Below are 20,396 nucleotides of genomic sequence, written 5' to 3'. Positions count from 1 at the left end.
TTTATGACCAATGGTGTGTAAGTGGAGAAAAATGTATTATTTATTATTTTTCATCTCAAAAGTATATTTAAAAAATATAAAAAAATAAAAAAAACTGAATTGCTTATGAGACTATCTATAAAGTGAAAAGCATTAGCCAGAGTCAGTTTCACGTGCCAAAGAAAAGTTGACCCAGATTTTCTATAAATAGCACAGGATTGAAGTTAAGCTTTCACCACACGAGTAAGACCTCGAAGCTGAGCACTTTCCGAGTTTTCGGTAAAGACCAAAGAGAGAAGATGAGTCCATTAGAACGAGCAACCAAAAAAGGGCATGCGGTTTTTGTCCCATACCCAGCACAAGGCCATGTTAACCCCATGATGCAATTGGCCAAGTTTATTCACTCAAGGGACTTCCACATAACCTTTGTCAACACCGAGTTCAACCACAACCGTTTAATCCGGTCAAAAGGTCCCGACTCCGTTAAGGGTCTACCGGACTTTGTGTTCGAGACCATACCGGACGGGTTGCCTCCTTCGGATAAGGATGGAACCCAAGATGTTCCAACTTTATCTGACTCCATTAAGAAAACTTGTCTTGGTCCGTTTAAAGAGCTAGTGACTAAGATCAATTCCTCATCTCAAGTGCCACAAGTTACTTGCATAGTTGCAGATGGTACCATGACCTTCGGGAGCAAAGCTGCTAGAGAATTAGGCATTCCGGAGGTTACGTTATGGACGGCCTCTGCTTGTGGCTTCATGGGGTACTTGCAATACAGCGAACTTGTCAAACGTGGCATTATTCCGTTCAAAGGTACTTCTTTAATTTCCATTTGTTTTTTTTACGCTTTTGTCGTTAATCAGTTTATTTATGTATATGAACATTTTTGTATACATAAATTATCATGACACACTTGAGTTAAATCATCCACATCCTTCCCTTCCAAGGGCATATTCCTTTGTTTATCCAGGAAGATGATTCTTTAGTCTTTCCAGTGTTCCCTCGTACCTTCTATGCACTCCAGCACTCTTATCTTCTCTGCAATCCAGCATGTCCAAAGGATAAGATAACCTAGACTTGACACTTTGTTCTTTCCTGTGTACCTTTTATATTCTTGTGTTCATTTTGATTTATTATTAATTATGGGGCTCATAGATTCTGGTCCTGTTTTCTAGTGTGTGATTGGGTCTAGTCCAGCATCACATCACACTACTAATAGAAGTGGACCAGTCTAATAAACAGGTTGCCAAATTTAGTACATCAATGCGTTAATTTTATTCAGAAATCTTTTCTGCCACGTTATTGGGGAAGATCAATCAATTTGTAGTGATCACTTGGTTTAATAAAATCAATCTTAACTTTGTAAGAGTCGGTCCTGACCGAGTTGAAATGATTGTCGGATTAAATTATGGGATTTTGTACCAATCACCAATAAAACTATGAGATCTCATTTTTTTTTTTTTTATCAACTAACCGTCAACATAATTATCTATCATCACACATGCTTCACCTTCCATGCATTTCAGATGAGAATTTCATGCATGATGGCACACTCGATACACCAACTGATTGGATCCCAGGTATGAAAAATGTTCGGCTCAAGGACATCCCAAGTTTCATTAGAGTTACTGATCTCAACGACATAATGTTTAATTACTTGGGATCCGAATCACTTAACTGTTTGAACTCTTCTGCAATCATCTTCAACACATTTGACGAATTCGAACACGAAGTGTTAAAGGTAATATCGACAATGTTCCCCAACATATACACCATCGGCCCCCTTAATTTGCTTGGCAGGCATTTCCCTGAAAGCAAGTCACTTAACTCAAACTTATGGAAAGAAGACACAAAATGTTTGGAATGGCTTGATAAAAAGAAACCCAATTCAGTTGTGTACGTCAATTATGGCAGCGTAACGATGATGACAGGCCAGCATTTGATTGAGTTTGCATGGGGGCTGGCAAATAGCAAGCACCCATTTTTATGGATAGTTAGGCCTGACGTGGTAAAGGGCGACTCACCAATTTTGCCAAAGGAATTTTTGGAGGAGATTAAGGATAGGGGTTATATTACAGGTTGGTGTGCACAGGACCAAGTGTTGGCGCATCCATCTGTTGGGGCTTTCCTAACACACAGTGGTTGGAATTCTACCATTGAAACTATATCTCATGGTGTGCCAGTAATTTGTTGGCCTTTCTTTGCGGAGCAACAAACGAATTGTCGGTACTCATGCACAACTTGGGAGATTGGAATGGAGGTGAGCCCTGATGTGAAGCGCCATGAAATTGAAGCACTGGTTAAGGAAATGCTGGAAGGAGAAGGAGGGATGAAGATGAGGGAAAAGGCAAAGGAATGGAAGAAAAAAGCTGTTGAAGCTACTGATATTGGAGGATCATCATACAATAATTTTGAGAGATTGCTTAAGGAGGCACTCCAACTTGGTGAATGACTTGCTATGGGTCAGGAACAAGTTTGGTCCCTTTTCCTGAACTATCATATATGCTTTTATTTACCAGGGATTTATCTTATTTTCATTTAGTATTGCCTTTTAATGTTTATGTTTGGTAATTTGGATCTCAGTTTCTCTAGTTTTTATAGCCCTTCATTATAAATAAACAACTTCACGTGTCAAAGTTCATCCTTGTCGATCTTCTGTTATGTCTTTAATTTTATATCTTTTTGCTTCCCTCTATTTCTCTCGTCTATCAGTATGTGATGCACTCAGAAACCTCAAATGCATTGGCTTGGTTCCATTCAAATTTATTCATTTTCTTGGACAATTTTGTCCTTTGCGTGTGTGTTGACACCGGAATTTCATAAGCATGAATCGCAAGTTCAAGCATGCAACCAAAAATTCAAGTTGATCTACAAGGCGATAAATGGACCCAAGGCAATACCTCTTATTGGTGTATAATTGTAATCATTATGTTTAGAAAGACCCATATCCATATAATTGAGGTATATGTAGAGCTCAAGTAAGTGACTTATCCAAATGTGTTGTGTGTTGTGCACTACTCAATATGTCTTGTGAGGCGCACTAGATGTAGACAACAACAAAGAGCACAAAGAAACATCCTAAGTGAGCAAGTGGCCTGTAGGGGAGGGATTTCTCAGTTTGAACTGTTGTTAACTTAAGTGGAGTTTTATTTTTATATTTCGTAGTTAATTTCAATGTTTTTCTTGTCAGGACTCATACAAATGCAGTGTGAAGAGGGGGTGGGGATAAAAGATAAAAAAGTTTGATTCTTAGCGCACACTTTATTTTAGCCAAATATCACTTTTTTTGTACTCGGATGTCTTTGGTGATCTTTAAGTATTTCAAGGATGATAGATTATTCTAACCAAGAACACCACTCCTGAGAATAATAAATTTAAAGTAACAAACGAAATTCAATCACTTAACAATAGTATAATCCTTCTTGATTATCATCTTGAATCACATATGATTAATTATACTTTACTTTAAATGGCATAAGTACTGGAATGTTACCTTTGGAAGTCTTCCACTCTCATTACATTAAATGGCTCTCTTGCAGTTTTATTATATCAAGCCAATTACCTTATGCCAGAAGCCCACTTTTCTCGACACTGTGAAAGCGGAACCCTAGCGCTCGTATAGAAAAACCTACCTCATAATCCGGCTACAACTCCTCACACAATCTCTCTCCCTCCCTCTAACCTATGACAATGGTGGAGATAATAGTAGAAAGCAATGAGAGTGGAAGACTTCCAAAGGTAAGATTCCGGTACTCATGCCATTTCATGTAAGTATAATTGATCAAATATGATTCAAGATGATAATCAAGAAGGATTATATTGTCATTAATTGATTGAATTTCATTTGTTACTTGATTTTGTTGCTTTAGGTAACTGTTTATTCGATATGTAAGAGAAGAAAATTAAGGTCATTCCATTTTGTTTTTTTTTTTTTGTTTTTTTTTGGTTACCTTTTTATTTGGGAAACTGTGGTTTTTTTTTTTTCAACTGATTTTATGATTTTTTTTTTTTTGTTTTTTGTTTGTTTGGCTTTTGTTCTGAGTGGACTTGCTAGCATTATGACCTAGTATATATTATTGGACATCCTAGGGTACTTGTGACTTCCTAAAAGAACAAATGGCAGCAAGAAAGAAAGCATTTTCAATAGTTCAAGAGTTCTTTGAGATGCATGGTGCCACATCCCTTGAAACTCCACCTTTGGAACTGAGAGAAACCCTCACGGCAAAATATGGGAAAGATTGGGAATAGATTTATGATCCTCTTGACGAGGTATTTCTCAGTTTCAACCGTTGTCAACTCAAGTGGAGTTTTGTTTTTGTTTTTATTTTTTTTAAGTAAATTTCAATGTTTTTCAGGTCGTGACTCATACAAATGCAGTGTGAAAAGGTAGTGGGGATAAAAGCTTAACTTGGTTTGATTATTAGTACAAACTTTATTTTAGCCAAAGATCACTCTTTTTGTACTTAAATATCTTTGATAATCTTTTAGTATTTCCAAAGATGATAGATTATTGTAACCAAGAACAATATTCCTGAGAATAATAAATTTCAAGTAACAAACGAAATTCAACCAACTAACAACAGTATAATCCTCCTCGATTATGATCTTGAATCACATCCGATCAATTAGACTTTACATTAAATGACATGAACACTGGAATCTTAGCTTTGGAAGTCTTCCACTCTCATTACATTAAATGGATCTCTTGCAGTTTCATTATATCAGGCCAATTACTGTGTGCCCTAAGCCCAATTTTCTCGACGTTAGTGGAACCATTACACTCATATAGAAAAACCTTACCTCAAAACCCAACTACAACCCTTCACACAGTCTCTCTCTAAGCTCCGAAAATGGCGGATATAGCAATAGAAGCAATGAGAGTAGAAGACTTCCAAAGGTAAGATTCTGGTACTCATACTGTAATGATCAGATATGATTTAAGATGATAATCAAGAAGGATTATATTATTGTTAATTGATTGAATTTTGTTGTTACTTGATTTTGTGGCTTTAAGTAACCATTTATTCGACATGTAGAAGAAAATGGATGTCATTTTTTTTAACCTTTTTATTTGGGAAACTGTGTTACTTTGTTATTGTCTTTGAGAGGAAGGGAGTTTTTTTTTTTAAGATAATTTAACTTTGTCCTTTGTAGTTCAATACAGATAGATGTTTGAATCTATAAAAGTAATCATATGGAAAGAATTGAAAACTTATTATAATTGTTAATGTATATTTCCAAGAAACCATACTATGGTTGCTGTCTCTGTTGCCTTGGCAGAATATGATCTTTTGTTTCAACCAATTTTATGATTTTTTTTCTCTTTTTGGGTTTGTGATGAGTAGACTTACTAGCATTCTGACCCTGTTTATATTATTAGAAATCCTAGGGTACTTATGACTTCCGGAAAACAAATGGCAGTAAGAATGAAAACATTTTCAACACTCCAAGAGGTCTTTGAGATGCATGGTGCCACAACCCTTGAACTCCACTATTGGATTTGAGAGAAACCCTCATGGGAAACTATGTGGAAACTTGGGAATCGATTTATGATCTTCCTAAAAAGGTATTTCCCAGTTTCAATTGTTGTCAACTTAAGTGGATTTTTGTTTTTATAATTTCGATGTTTTTCTTGTGGTGACTCATACAAATGCAGTGTGACGAGGGGGTGGGGATAAAAGCCTAACTCGGTTTGATTTTTAGCACACACTCTATTTTAGCCAAAGATCACTCTTTTTGTACTTGGATGTCTTCAGTTATCTTTTAGTATTTCGAAAGATGATAGATTATTTTAACCAAGAACAACATTTCTGAGAATAATAAAGAAATTTCAAGTAACAAACGAAACCCAATCAATTACAATAGTATAATCCTTCTTGAGTATCATCTTCAATCACATCTAATCAATTATACTTTACATAAATGGCACTACAATCTTACCTTTGGAAGTCTTCCACTCTCATTACCAGCTCTCTTGCAGTTTTATTATATCAGGCCAATTACCTTGTGCCCTAAGCCCTATTTTCTCGACACTGTGAAAGTGGAACCCTAGCGCACATAAAGAAAATCCCTACCTCAAAACCCGGCTATTACCCCTCACAGTCTTTCTCTCTCTCCTCCTCTGAGCTTCGACAATGGCGGAGATAACAATAGAAAGCAATGAGAGTGGAAGACTTCCAATGGCAAGATCTAATGCTCATGCCATTTAATGTAAAGTATAATGATCACGTATGATTCAAGATGATAATCAAGAAGAATTATACTATTGTTAACTGATTGAATTTTGTTTGTTACTTGATTTTGTGGCTTTAGGTAACCATTTATTCATCATGTAGGAGAAAATTTCCAGCTTTCTTTATTATTATTATTTTTTACCTCTTTATTTGGGGAACTGTGTTTGTGTTATTTAATGTAAAGTATAATTGATCAGATGTGATTCAGGATGATAATCAAGAAGGATTGTACTGTTGTTAACTAATTGAATTTCGTTTGTTAGTTGAAATTTATTATTCTCAGGAATGTTGTTCTTGGTTGGAATAATGTACCATCTTTGGAAATACTAAAGATCATCAAAGACCTCCAAGTATAAAAAAGAGTAATCTTTGGATAAAATAGAGTGTGTGCTAAGAATCAAACTGAGTTAAGCCTTTAACCCGCGTCTCTCTTCACACTACATTTGTACGAGTCACAACAAGAAAAACATTGAAATTAGCTACTAGAAATAAAAACAAAACTTCCCTCAAGTTGACAACAGTTGAAACTGAGAAATACCTCTTCGGGAAGATCATCAATCGATTCCCAATCTTTCCCATATTTTGCCGTAAAGGTTTCTCTCAATTCCAAAAGTGGAGTTTCAAGGGTTATGGCACCATGCGTCTCAAAAACCTCTTGGACTGTTGAAAATGCTTTCTTTCTTGCTGCCATTTGTTCTTTCGGAAGTCACAAGTACCCTAGGATTTCCAATAATATATACAAGGTCAAATGCTAGTAAGTTCAATCAATACAAACCCAAAAAGAAAAGAAAAAATATAAAATCAATTGAAACAAAAGACCATAATCTGCAAAGTCCACTAAGACAACAACCTGAGCATGGTTTCTTGAAAATATACATTGATACAATTATAATAAGTTTTCAATTCTTTCCGAATGGTTGCTAGTACAGATTCAAATATCCATCCATATCGAACTACAAAGTACAAATTTAAATTATCTTTAAAAAAAAAAAAAAAAAAAAAAAACACCTCTCTTCCTTTCAAAGACAATAACAAAGCAACACAAACAGAGTTTCCCAAATAAAAGGCAAAAAAACAAAAAGAAAAGAATGATATTAATTTTCTTCTCCTACATAAATGGTTACCTAAAGCCATAAAATCAAGTAACAAAAGAAATTCAATCAGTTAACAACTGTATAATCCTTCTTGATTATCATCTTGAATCATATCTGATTAATTATACTTTACATTAAATGGCATGAGTATTGAATTGTTACCTTTGGGGATTAAAGAGCCAATTCCCTAGGGGATTAACCCACGGTGAATTGCTCTAGTGGAATGCCTTCTCAAGTTAATAAATAAAATTAAAAAAAAAAAATCCTTTATGTTGTAAACATTGGTGGCTGACCACTAAATGACGTAATGAATGACTATATCAACCACTTTAGAACACTGTAGCTTAGCTGGCAGCAAGCACTATCATCTGTGCCTATAAAAAGAAATGTTGAGGATGAGAGCAAACAGATAGAAGCCACAAGGCTCACGGAAGAGGAAGAGAGAAAAGAGAGGGAGCGGAGAAGAGATAATAGAGGGAGTTATTTTGTACTCTTATTATTCTAAATTATAATGAAAGCATCACTGCTGCTCCGAGGACGTACTCCAATCATACTGACTGTAGAGAAACCTCGTAAATTTTGTGTCTTATTTTATTTATTCCACTGCACACACCATCAGTTTGACAACACTTCAATACTTTTTGCTTACCTATGCTTGCAAAAAATATTCAAAGAGTGTTCCCACAAATGCCTTGTCAGCTATGTTCCACTTTCTTAGTGCAAAGTTTAATAAATGGATCATGGCCGTTAGATTATTAGCAAAAAAGTCAATTAGATTATTAGCAAAAAAGTCAATGACTAACAAGCCAAAAATCTAATAACTATTTTAACGATTATGGATCTCAAGCTCAAACTATGACTAAGATTCATCGTTGTTGAATTCTTCGTTAACAAGTCAATGACTAATACGCCAAAAATCCAACGAATATTCCAACGATCATGTTCATGGTATGAGCCGGTCCGTACTTGACAAACTCTCAAATAGAGCGAGCGGCTAAGGAAAGATGTGTCAATGACGACTTCCGTAAACAAAATGCCACTGCTACGGTATCCTATGTCAACCAAATTTAGACTTTCAACAGATGTTGATTCATAGTTATATCCATCTGGATTGACGGCTAATAACCTATCACGCTTGTATTGCGTTATACTAGAGTGCCCACAAAACTACGAGAAATCAACTCAACAACAATACAAGTGCAGAAAAAAAAACCCACCATTTCTTGTGCCACTCTGCCTGCAAAGTGATCCATGGTTCAGTTCCTCTCCTTCCCAAGACAAGCACGCTTGTCCTCCGCCGCAGCGAAAGAAACACAGTTTGCTTACACCACACATCATATCACAACTTTTTGTAACACAAGTAAGGGGGAGGTGAAATCTAAATAAGATACATCACACTTTTCCTATTCCACAAGTAGTGACAATTGCTAGCTTTTCCATTCCAATCAATCCCTGTTTCGAAGAAAATTCTGATGTTAACAGCACTAGAGCTACACTGGAAAAATTATAAACACTAGCCCACACAGAGCTCTGTCTGTGATGATAGCCAGAGTGATTAACGTTCATTCGTTTTCTCCTTACTTGGGGGTGGATGTGAGGTTATAACAGAATTGAATATTAATGCATCAAGCACAACTCACTTTGGTTTGTCTGTCAGGGTTACCAAGGACTTCAGCACACCCGGACAGATCTTGTCAGCAAGGGCACCTTTGTCCGAAATCACAAGGGATTTTTCCTTCACAATGCCTTGCAACCTTCTAGAGTCTAAATCAAGTTGCTCTTGTTCTGCATCCCAAAGGTAATAGCAAAAAGTTCAGAATCTTTTTTTTCTTTCTGAAAAGTAAATAATGAAGCTACAAAGCATTCGACTTATAAAATTATTTAAATCTATAAAAACATATATTTTTTATAAGAAGGCACAGATGACAACTCATGAATTCTGAGAGTTCATGAGCCATACTTCCCAACTTTGGCAGCAATAAGAGACAGGACAGCAACGCAGCAAAACACGAACATCTAAGAAGCGTCTAGAAACTCGAATGAATTCCTCTAAGAAGCGTCAATGGTTAAGTTTGAGAAATTATGATTGACAAGCAAGAACACTATCCAGTCTGACACATTAAAAGTTTGAAACTTTTCAGTAGGAGAAACTGAGTTAATAACAAAAACTTAATGCTGAAAAAATCCCTCTGATCTTATTTCAAATTTGCCAATGTAATCTGAAGCATAGCTTCCTTTTGTAAGATAAATAGAAGTTGCATCAGGGAAGATGGCATCTTCACGAACATCTATAGGCCTTTTAAACAAAACACTAGAGCTTCAAAGGTTTAAGAATTCATAAATAGCTCAACCAATTTGTTTAAAGATGCTACATAGTTTATTTAACCCGTTTTGCTCACAAGGGCTACTACAGTGGACACTCGAGATTATTCATTAATCCTTCGTGATACATGGTTATATGAATATATTGATATGTGAAAGAGTTGCACTTCTTAATAATACAGTTGGGTATATGTCCCAATTAGTTGCATAAAAAGAAAAATAAAAAGCAGCTTGAGAGAAAACCTGTCTCCAAGATGGTATGGGCAGCATGAAATGGAATCCTTGCAAAGACATCAGTTCCCGGGAACATCATCCAAGTGCGCTCATTTGAATCATGGTTGCCACAGGTAGGGCATACCTCCTTCACCAGAGGTCTTGATTGAGGCCCCCCAATCTCCTTCATTATTGACTCAAAAGGAGATGGAACACTAGTTTTGGTTGTCCGAGCTATCTTCCTCAGAGATGTAAGTGCTTCTCTGTTCCCATTCCTCACCCTGTCATTTTCAATCATCTGCGTTTCCATCATAACAAACACCAAATATCCATTGTGTTACTAACACGACACAATAGAATACTAACTTTAACAAAACTGAATTAGTTCACATAATAAAGCCACTCAACTGCACTGGGATTGTTGACCGAAAAAAATAAACACTACTGGGAATGACGGTTTAACAAAACCCAACATAAATATATCAGTTAGAAAGGGACCAACCGACCAAGGGAATTTTGAAAAATTAAGCTGGGTAACAAGGGTTTTTTTTAATGTTGACAAGTAACTAAATTGTAATAGATTAATTTTTCCAGACAGTTTCATATGGGCTGCAATATCTAAAATAATAATCTTATGGTTCCAATCATTTAATCAAACCATTTGTTATTGAAACTTTCCAATCCTTTAATCTAATCATTCATTACTGAAACTTATGAAATGTACAGTTGACATCGTGCTTGAATTCAGACTTTCCAACTTCACAGCAACTTCTCAAAATTTATCTTTGTTAACGGTAAAACATACAAGTCTGTAAAGAAGAAGCTAGAGGTATAAATTACCTGGTTTCGAGCTAGGAGGAGATGCTCAGCTTCAGTCTCGAGTTCAATTAAGCTTTTCTGGAATTGCTTCATGGTCTCATCCATTCTCCACCTAATTGTATTCTGAAACTTAAGCAATTATATGGCTATGCCTAGTACTACTTAGACCTGGTTTGGTGATGTGGTATCAAAAAAAATGGATGCTGTTTTTGTGTTTGGTAAACATTTAGCTTCAGCTTTTTTTCACAGTTTTGGGTGAAAAAAAGCCAAAAACAAGAAGCTGCAAAACCCAGCTTTGAAAAATCGGCTTTTTTTCACATCTGTTTTACATAAAAGTTTACCAAACACTATAATACTGTTTTTTTTTTTCAAAAGCATTTTTACAAAAAAGTTTACCAAACACTCTGCTGCTTTATTTCACAGTCGCTTATTCTCATAAATCAGCAGAATCAATTTTTTTTTCAAAGCACAACAATACCAAACCAGCCCTTAACCCTCCCAAAACTCATCACTCACGTCCACCCATCCATAGTTCCATACCTTGAGATGATGGTGGTCGGAGTCGGAGTCGGGAGTTGAAACTTGAGAGGAGATGATGGTTGTGCCTGGTGGTCGGAGAAGCGGAGTTCAGGGAGTCTGAGAGATGGACGAGAGGCATCAGCCAGTCAGGACGACGAAGGATGAACGGTGGACGGAGCTGGCTCTGAGAAAGGAGAGGACCAGTCAGGGAAAGGGAGAGTCGAGTGTGCACGAGAAGCCTCTGAACTGGGAAGTTGAATTATCATGATCTCCCCTAAGTCGCCTGCCTTATTCAATCCAATCCATTCATAGGGAGAAACCAACAGTTGGTGAAACATTAGTAATTTTAAAATTGCCTTCTCCCAATTTTCAGATAAAATAAAAAAAATTCACAAAAAAAAAACCCCTGCTTAGATATATTATTATTTTGCTTTTTTGTTTTTGCAAATAAAAAAAATCAAAATAGTCAATTATCACAGTCGTACGCGTATAACAAAAGACTAGTTATAACTTATATTATAAACGGACGGGGTTCGGGGGGCCATGCTTTCTAAGTTTTAAACCCGCCCCCATCCCGTCCTGTTTCTTCTCTAGTGATTTTCTAATCTAATCTAAACCGTGGAGTAAGTACAGTGCCGGAGCCGTGCGGTGGCTGGAATCGGTGGAAGTGGATTCATCTTGAATCTCCATTGGTATTGGGTGAACATATATGCATTTTAGGTTCTTAATATTGTGAGATTCATCTTGCCTCAGTAACTATTCCTTGAGATATGGAACTTTGGAGGTTAATTTCTTATTAATTTATTACTTCATTATTAATGACGTCGATGCAGGTGGCCATCTTGATTGGCATTAGCATGGGTTCAATGGCATTCTTCTTCTCTGGTGGTGAGGGTGATGGTGGTTGTACCATCACCTTACCAAAAGGTTAATTACGCTATCTGGGCAGCGTAATTAAACGTGTAAGAATACCATATTGGTATTTGTACATAAAAGTCACTCGATGTACATAAACACCACCTTAGGATTTTGATTAGATAGTAATCATTGTAAATACCATACTGGTTCACAATGTGTTTCTTATACGCAAAACAAATACCAACTAAGACAATCTTTTAAACGTGTAAGAATAGAAACCAATACCAAGACATGAACAAATTAACTACAGCTAAGACCTGAACCCGTAATTTTGAAATTGAGTTGAACTCAAACAACCGCCGCAGCTTTCTCTACAACCCCTTCTCCTACTTTTTTAGAGCCACTTACAACATTTCCGTTTTCTGCATCCCCTGCTTCCTCGTATGCAGCTGTATGAATACCAAGTGCAGCACGGCCAGATGGATCAGGATTTTTTGACCATTCTGCATCCCATTCCACAGCTTTTGCTGTACTGCACGCCACACTTGGACCACCCGGAACTGTTGATCTGGCAGCATTCTGTTCACAAATGGCAAATAGTCAATTCAATCAACCATTATCCATTTTTCATCAAGGTGCACGATTAAAGATGAGAGCAAAGAAATGGCATGCCCGTCCTACTCTCATTAGATACTATTGGCATGCTTGGTACTAGAATATAGCGTGCAGAGAAATCTTTCACCAACTCCATCATGATAAACAAAAAAACGAAAAAACAAAAATGAAGCGAGATATAATGATAAAGCGAGTGAATAAATCTCTTTCATGTAGCCAAGCCTCCTTGGCTATTCTTAGAATTTGTATCTCACCTTTGGAAAGAATTTCTCAAATATTGTCCGGTAATAGTATGCTTCTTTTGTCGTAGGAGTGTTTTCAGGGTAAACGAAGCTAGCATTGCTCAGCATTGAATCTGTTACCTGTCCAGTTACAAGAAACAAAAGACGATTAATTAATTATATGCAGATAAAGAAGAAGCATCTATAATGTTTTCTGACTCTGGTTTGGAACAAAGTACAGACAGAACTCTAAATTGAAATGCAATGACATGTTCTGTCATTAAACTCTCGATTTGGAGCACAAATTCAGAAAGGACATGCCTAATCAACAGTCCAAATTAATAACCTGGCAAGTGGCAGAATACACAGACGACAACGGATTTCCATTCAAAAAGATAACTCTAACTTAAGGTCATGCTTACTTGACAGTTTGCATGATCTTTCAAGCCGTCAATCCAACTGTAGCCAACGCCATCACTGAACTGTTCCTTCTGCCGGTACAATATGTGCTATAACAAAAAACACAAGGTACAAACAAGTTAGCTATATATTGCACAAATAGGGCACCGCCACACTGCAGAGTGTGAGTGGCTGGTCAACCAACCATGCACTGCTGAGAGCCCGCCTCTCACCATCCATACTTGAAAATTGTGTGTATGTATATTACATATTGAACATTTTGTATCATGCAGAACACGATTACTGACACAAAAGCCAAAAGTTACAGACCTTTGGCAAATATGGCTTTTGATCATCGTCAAATGCATTGCGTAAGACCCACTTCTCAATTCTCCCAGGCCTGATCTGCAATTAAATGTGCAAATATTTAGATGTAGGAAGCCAATGATAACTTTTAGTTTGATTTTGTAAGGGGAAGGAAAAAATAATAATCAATATAATCCCAAAAATTTCAAAAGCGCAACTATAGGAACATAAATCTAAAAGAGTGAGCAGAGACCACCAAAACTCTCTGTTACATACAATGAAACAAACCAATATGACAGGTCTCGCGCCTAGGAATGAATAAAATGGGTGTAAAATTAAAGAATACAACGAGACCGAGGCATTCTTTAACTTTGTTTTATGGATGGAAGCCGCTATGCCAAATAATAGTAGTAGACTTGGTATATGATACATGAGCTGCTACATAAAAACTTGGAAATAAAGGGAAATACCAGCGATATATGTGCTATACCATTTTCCATTCTGGATCAATGTTCATGGCAATATTGATGAAAGCTTTATCTAAAAAGGGCACACGGGCCTCAACACCCCAAGCTGAAGTTGATTTATTGGCCCTCAGACAGTCATACAGATGAAGAGCTTTAATCTGTCCAGTAGTTACAACAGTTCAAGAAGGGGAAAAAAATGTCAAAATGGCCATCAAATAAGTAGGAAATTTTCTTTCACAAATGTTGAAAGTACATAACCATTTGCCTCAAATGAAACAGAAAAGAAACAACTAGGGGAAGAGATGGTTTCGTGGGGTACCTTCTGACATGTTTCTTGGTGAAACTCCTCCTTGTTTGGTGCCTTATGGAAATACAAGTAACCTCCAAAAATTTCATCTGAACCTTCCCCAGAAAGAACCATCTTTACTCCCAAAGATTTAATTTTTCGAGACATAAGAAACATGGGAGTGCTAGCTCTGATAGTCGTTACATCATATGTTTCAGTATGGTAAATAACTTCCTCAAGTGCATCTATGCCTTCCTGAAACATCAAAGTAAAAAGATGAATTATTTGTGTGAATCTTAGGAATGTAGATCCGTGTTTTTGTCCTCAGATTACGGATGCAGGACAAAGTTTCCTCAAGAAACAATTAATGTAGAAAATAGAAAAAAGTATAGAAATGAATACAAGAAAAGAAAGACAAAGACAGAAAATTTTATGGAGAAACAAAATCGGTATAAACACAATTTTGTATTTTTAATCAATATACCAATACTGTGAAGGCTATCATAAGCAATTCAAAATCATTAAATACAAAGGATAACAAAGTTTTGGAATCGCAAATTTACCTTAAAATTCAATCCCTAAACAGATCAACTGATTCCTAAATTTCAGACATAAACTTAAGCCTTAGTAGAAATGTTCCTCTAGCATCTTTCATCAATTACCTGGACAGTAAAGTGAAACTCATGATGACGAGTCCCAAGATACTCTGCAACTTCTCTCGCTGCTTTCAAATCTGGTGATTTCTGAAGATTGAAAATGTAGCATTTAAATGTAGAGAAAAACCATCACTAGATAAAGCCTCGTAAAATATTGATTGCAATAAAGTGTCTAAATCTCTCCGGTGCCAGAATTTACATGTGAAAGACGATTAAGCATCTACAACAAGGACCTTTTATTTCTTTGAACTTGCCACTTTAATGAACCATACAAGTATAGAGATATCATAAACGTATTAACAGCTCAACTGCTCATTATAGACATAAATGTGTCAGAGTACAACTATTTATCAGTGAGATTTTGATGTCATTAGGCATAACAAACGGACGAAGCCCACCCTTTTCTGATTTTTTTTACTACAAAGTGTAATACATACTTATTTCAAACTGGAAATCAAGTTCTGTACAAGTTTTTAAAAGGATAAAAAACAGATTCGCAGCATGAAGATATAACATTATCTAAACACACATCTTTTGTACGCAAAGTGAACAGATGTGGTACTCCAATTGACCAAGCCACGCTGTCAAGAGAACTGGGAAAAAAGGGGAAGGGGTGGGGACCTTGAGAGGGCATCACATTTGGCTATCTAAACAAGATAGCACTACATTGAGTAAGCACCAATTTTGGCAATCTAAAAAGATTACCTCCAAGCCAATGCAAAAAGTGTGTAACTGTGATCCCCACTGACATGCAGCTTCTGAATCAGCCAAATAGCGACAGGCCACAGCAGCAACAAGTGATGAGTCCAGTCCTCCAGACAAAAGAACACCGAATGGTACATCTGTCATAAGTCTCTTCACCACAGCCTACAAGATTTCAGTACCGAAGTAGAAGACAAATTAGAAATTATATACAATAAACGTGGTATAAGAGTGAGATGCGCAGGACAATTTGACCTACTACCTGGTCTTAAATAGATTCAAATTCATCTGTACAAACCACTTATCTGAAGACCATTCCTAGCCTTGAGTTAAAATAAACTAATACACTGATATTATGACATGAGGCCCCACTAGGGAGAAGGGATAACACAAAATTGATACAACTTTTTTTTTTCGATCCATCTTAATTCACCCAGCATAGCATAACCAAATGCACGAACAAGGTTATGAGTAAATGAAAGAAATAATTTATATGATAGGTATATTTGTCCAAGTAACACGCTTCTCAAAACAAAAAATGCAAAAATGGAATTTGATTCTTTACAAATATTGCCACTAACTCATAAACTATAGTAAAGAAAACAGAAATGTAAAGTTCTTCATTGCATACCTTCTCAAAAGCCTTACGTAAAACTATGGGATCATAAGAAGCCGATGGTGTCTGTTCCAAAAACCAGGGTGGATTGTACCACCTTCTAAGTTCTCCTGCAAAAATAAAATGGATAAATAAAATTAGTAGTGCATGCAAAATCTAATAGGCCCACAACTTGAGAATTATACATGCATATTTTGTTTGGGACAACATTTTACATGCATGTTATACGAATCTAAAAGGACAACACTCAGTACACAAGTATTTAACCTTTTTAAGGTAATAAGATAAAAAACATGTCCTACCCCTCCAAGTATGTGCAAAATGTCTTAGTTTCCTTAAATAAATAGAATCATTTCTTCTACCTTTTTCTTAAATTGGACAAGGACATTATAAGAGGGCTGTATGCAGATCTCATATGATTCACCAATACAAGTCATTGCTACTAACAAGAGCTCGGCATGTACATACCTTGCTTGCTAGAGTAAATATGCCCAGGAGGAAAAGATATGAATCTTTCGCAATCATCACTTAAAGCTTTCATTTCTGAAGCAAACCAAATTGATCCTGCGAAAAGATAATGATAATAAAGCAACAGTCTAGGAAATAATATGTAATTTTCTTGTTTTGGTCAGAAGAGTTTAAGAAAGGCTTATTTTTAGTTATACCCCCTGAAACTTGATTTTAAACTCATTTAGGAGGCGACCTATAAGTTTCAGGGAGAAAGAAGAGAGAGTCCACGAGTCAAAGTGGAGTGAATTTCGAGTTTCAAGGAGTAAAGTGGTGACTTTTGAGTTACAAGGGGCAAAGTGAGATCAAAATGGAGTTACAAGAGCGTAAATAAAAATAAGCCTTTAAGAAACTGACACAGTACATACCATCAAGACCCCAGCCCATGTAAAGTGGGGTGATACCAATTGCATCTCGAGCTGCAATAAAACTTTGGTCTCTCGTGTCAAGGAGGACAAAGGAAAACATGCCGTCCAACATGTCTACAAACTCTTCTCCGTGTTCTTCATACTGCCAAAGATAAACGGTAGTAGTTAAATATGAAAACAATTTACATAAATTAATGCAAGAGGGAACCATTTTTGTTATTCCAATTTAAATAAAGTAATTTCATTACCAGATTCATAGCATTGCTCATTTACTTACAAGATGTGCAATCACTTCACAGTCACTGCCGGTTCGGAACTGATGCGACTTCAGATTTTCTCTCAATTGCTTGTGGTTATATATCTCACCATTGACCTAAACGCACAGCTCCAACAATCAATCCAACATAAAAAAAATAAAAAAAAACTACAAAAAATCTGAACTGGATAATGTTGCAGCCAATTCAAGATCAATCGAAGTTCGTAATCACAGGGTTGTGACTAGAACATGCAATGCTTACAAATTACCAACAACACAACGCTAGAGAGAGAGAAGAGAGAGAGAAAGAGTACAGTGACAACAACGGTCTTGTCTTCGTTGTAAAGAGGCTGATCTCCAGAAGCAGGGTCGACAATCGCCAACCGTTGATGAGCAAGATAACAATTTCCATGGCAGTGCAATCCGCTCCAATCAGGACCTCGATGCTTCAACCTACAATCCATTCATCCGCACCCAAACGTTTCTTCTTCTCTCATCCATCCAGGCGAAATCAAACAAAATTCAGGTGGGGGAAAAAAGCAAGAAATGGAAATGCGTACCTGCGCGAGAGTTCAATGATGCGGGAGCGCTTGGCCTGGGAGTTGTCGATGCAGCCGAACACTGCCAGAATCCCACACATGGTGGCGGTGGCGGTGGCGAGGCGAATAGCAGCGGAGGGGAGCGGAACGGTGAAGGAAAATGGCAGTGTGAAAGTTGTGACTGCGGAATCAGAGGAATCGGGTGCTTTTATAATCTGTTCGCTTTGATCGCGGCCGTAGATTTTGACGAGCTGACTACCGTGTGATGAGATTCCACATTTAAATTTAGGGTTTTAATTGACACTTGATACTAGTGTGGTGTCTGAGATTCTAGATTCTGGTTTGGGCCAGGCGACTCTTTTTTACTTTAACACGTGGGTACAACTTTTTTGACGGCCGCCTTCCAGTTTTGTTTTCTTTTGAGAGAGATATTAAAGTAGACTTTAAATCATTCCATAGCTTGGAAAGGCATTCTGTGTGCCAGAGATGTGTAAAAGAGTAATTTGACATGGTACGTGGGTGATTATTCAGGATCATATCTTTTTACATTGCAATTTTGTTGGGCAAGTGTGGAACTTGCTAATGTTGACTCGCTTAGATATGCTCTAAAAATGTGGTGGATTGGTTGAACAATCTTCCTCATAAGGATGAGAAGGAGTTAAGTATTTTTTAGCAAAGCTTTAATGGTTTGCTGGCAAATCTGGAACAACAGGTGTGGAGCCTAAAGTAATTCAAAAAATTATAGAGGTTATGCATGAATTTTTGCCCAATAAAGACATGATTGCCCTCATTAAATGGGCAAGCTTCTCAGATCGAGCAGCTCAACACCCATGAAGGTCCATGCAGTTGAATACGATTGCCCACAGCTCACCTGTCTATGACAAGGAAGAGTTAAGGCATTAAAGATATAAATTAATTACCCAAATCCTATCTTTAATACATTCTCAATTGAATATTGACTCGATTCAAGTAAGTAATCTCTATTTAAATCAATTAAGGATATTTACACCATTATCGCAATATATTATTTCCTATTTAATATCTTGAAAATATTCTTTTCATAAACCTTGACCAATAGGATGTCGTCTTGTGTAGGGTAAAACCCGAACACCATAGCCAGCCACTCCTCCTATAAATATCTTTATCTCTATCAAATTTCGGTAAGCTTTTGCTATCCCAAAAAACCCTAAACACTTACTATTTTCAGAGAAACTAATTTAGGCATCGGATATCCATTGGCCTAACCCCCCCCTTCCCCTACACTTGTGGGAGCGTGAGGCTTAGGTCTTTGATCAAAGGTGTTGATTATTTTACAGATGCATTTTCGTTTCGTCAAAGCAAGAGACGGCGAAAATTTGCATTGACAACATGAATGGTATCATATTTAGAAGCGAAAATCCTAATTGTAACCAAACTTACATTAGGACAATTTCAGTTGCTAATGAGTTCTCTTAAGGAAAATGTGCAGTGTAGTGATTGAGCTAGAACCTTGAGCTCGATTGATATCATTAAATGTTGTAAGCCGACCCTTCTTTTTGTTAAAATCAATTTTGAGGGTCTGTCATTAACTCGGTTACAGCTGGAGGATTTATCATCAAGAATGATACGGGGAACCCTCTAATTGCGAGAGCTTTGAACTTGGGGTCTAATTCCATTAATGTGGCAGAGGCCTTAGCGCTCCGAGAAGATATATGTTGGATGAAAAGAAAGAATTTTTCCCATATTATCGTTGAGGGAGACTCCAAACTTATCATCAATGTTGTTCAAGGGAAGTGCAAGACGCCTTGGAACTTGAGGTCCATCCTTGAAGATGTCAAGTGGTGCCCCATTGTGTTTCAGAAAGTTAGGTGGTGTCATATCTTTAGGAAAGCTAACTTTGTGGTTGATGCTTTAACTTCTATTGGTATCAAGTCTGTAAATCTTCATATTTAGGATGCCTGTATCCCGGTTGAAGCTTTGAATGCTCTATTGTTTGATGCTTCTGGAATTGGTAGAGGGCTCTATTTAATGAATTCCTTTCCTTAAAAAAAATAAAATAAAGGAGACTTTCTTAAAAGTGAAACTTTTTATGGTTTCTCCGTCACCTCATATTTTTTGCACAATAACATGAGGTGTAGAGAGTCATACTTTTGAGCGAGTCTTATTAGCATTTCTTTTCTTTTGAGTAATACAGCTTAACTTCACCTTCTTACAAAAAATTTGCACAAATTTAAGTACGGTGCAAGTAGCTTAGCTTCACCTTCTTATTGTAAATTACAGTATAATATCGGTTTAATAAAAATTAATGATTATATTATTGGGTACTCCATATATTGTTTCTGTCACATCCCCGCTCAAGCCCCCATCACATCCCAGGCTCAACTTCACCGTAGCGCGATATTGTCCGCTTTGGGCCCCTACCACACCCTCACAGTTTTGTTT

At 36.8% G+C, this 20,396-nt stretch overlaps 3 protein-coding genes across 3 annotated transcripts; 1 reads left to right on the top strand and 2 right to left on the bottom strand.

Moving 5' to 3' along the window:
* Positions 1 to 232: 232 nt before the first annotated feature.
* On the top strand, positions 233 to 2,620 carry LOC137721440 (linamarin synthase 2-like). Its single transcript, XM_068460534.1, has 2 exons — positions 233 to 792; positions 1,506 to 2,620. Exons 1-2 carry the CDS (start codon positions 279 to 281, stop codon positions 2,429 to 2,431), a joined length of 1,440 nt encoding a protein of 479 aa, XP_068316635.1. The 5' UTR covers positions 233 to 278; the 3' UTR covers positions 2,432 to 2,620.
* Positions 2,621 to 8,272: 5,652 nt separating this feature from the next.
* Positions 8,273 to 10,769, bottom strand: LOC137721203 (uncharacterized). Its single transcript, XM_068460306.1, has 4 exons — positions 10,682 to 10,769; positions 9,872 to 10,139; positions 8,947 to 9,091; positions 8,273 to 8,758 (listed from the first exon to the last, which is right to left on the bottom strand). Exons 1-4 carry the CDS (start codon positions 10,763 to 10,765, stop codon positions 8,752 to 8,754), a joined length of 504 nt encoding a protein of 167 aa, XP_068316407.1. The 5' UTR covers positions 10,766 to 10,769; the 3' UTR covers positions 8,273 to 8,751.
* A 1,414-nt stretch (positions 10,770 to 12,183) lies between these two features.
* LOC137720770 (asparagine synthetase [glutamine-hydrolyzing] 2) lies at positions 12,184 to 18,165 on the bottom strand. The gene is made up of 14 exons (XM_068459885.1): positions 17,997 to 18,165; positions 17,751 to 17,889; positions 17,458 to 17,553; positions 17,181 to 17,322; positions 16,774 to 16,869; positions 16,321 to 16,415; positions 15,693 to 15,854; positions 14,994 to 15,074; positions 14,365 to 14,586; positions 14,069 to 14,203; positions 13,603 to 13,677; positions 13,296 to 13,382; positions 12,907 to 13,014; positions 12,184 to 12,616 (listed from the first exon to the last, which is right to left on the bottom strand). The coding sequence occupies exons 1-14, from the start codon at positions 18,074 to 18,076 to the stop codon at positions 12,386 to 12,388; spliced, it is 1,749 nt and encodes a 582-aa protein (XP_068315986.1). The 5' UTR covers positions 18,077 to 18,165; the 3' UTR covers positions 12,184 to 12,385.
* Between the last annotated feature and the right edge of the window lie 2,231 nt (positions 18,166 to 20,396).

The sequence above is a fragment of the Pyrus communis genome, chromosome 16 (assembly GCF_963583255.1).
Source record: "Pyrus communis chromosome 16, drPyrComm1.1, whole genome shotgun sequence".
Lineage (NCBI taxonomy): Eukaryota > Viridiplantae > Streptophyta > Magnoliopsida > Rosales > Rosaceae > Pyrus > Pyrus communis.
This window is presented reverse-complemented; position numbering and strand designations above follow the sequence as displayed.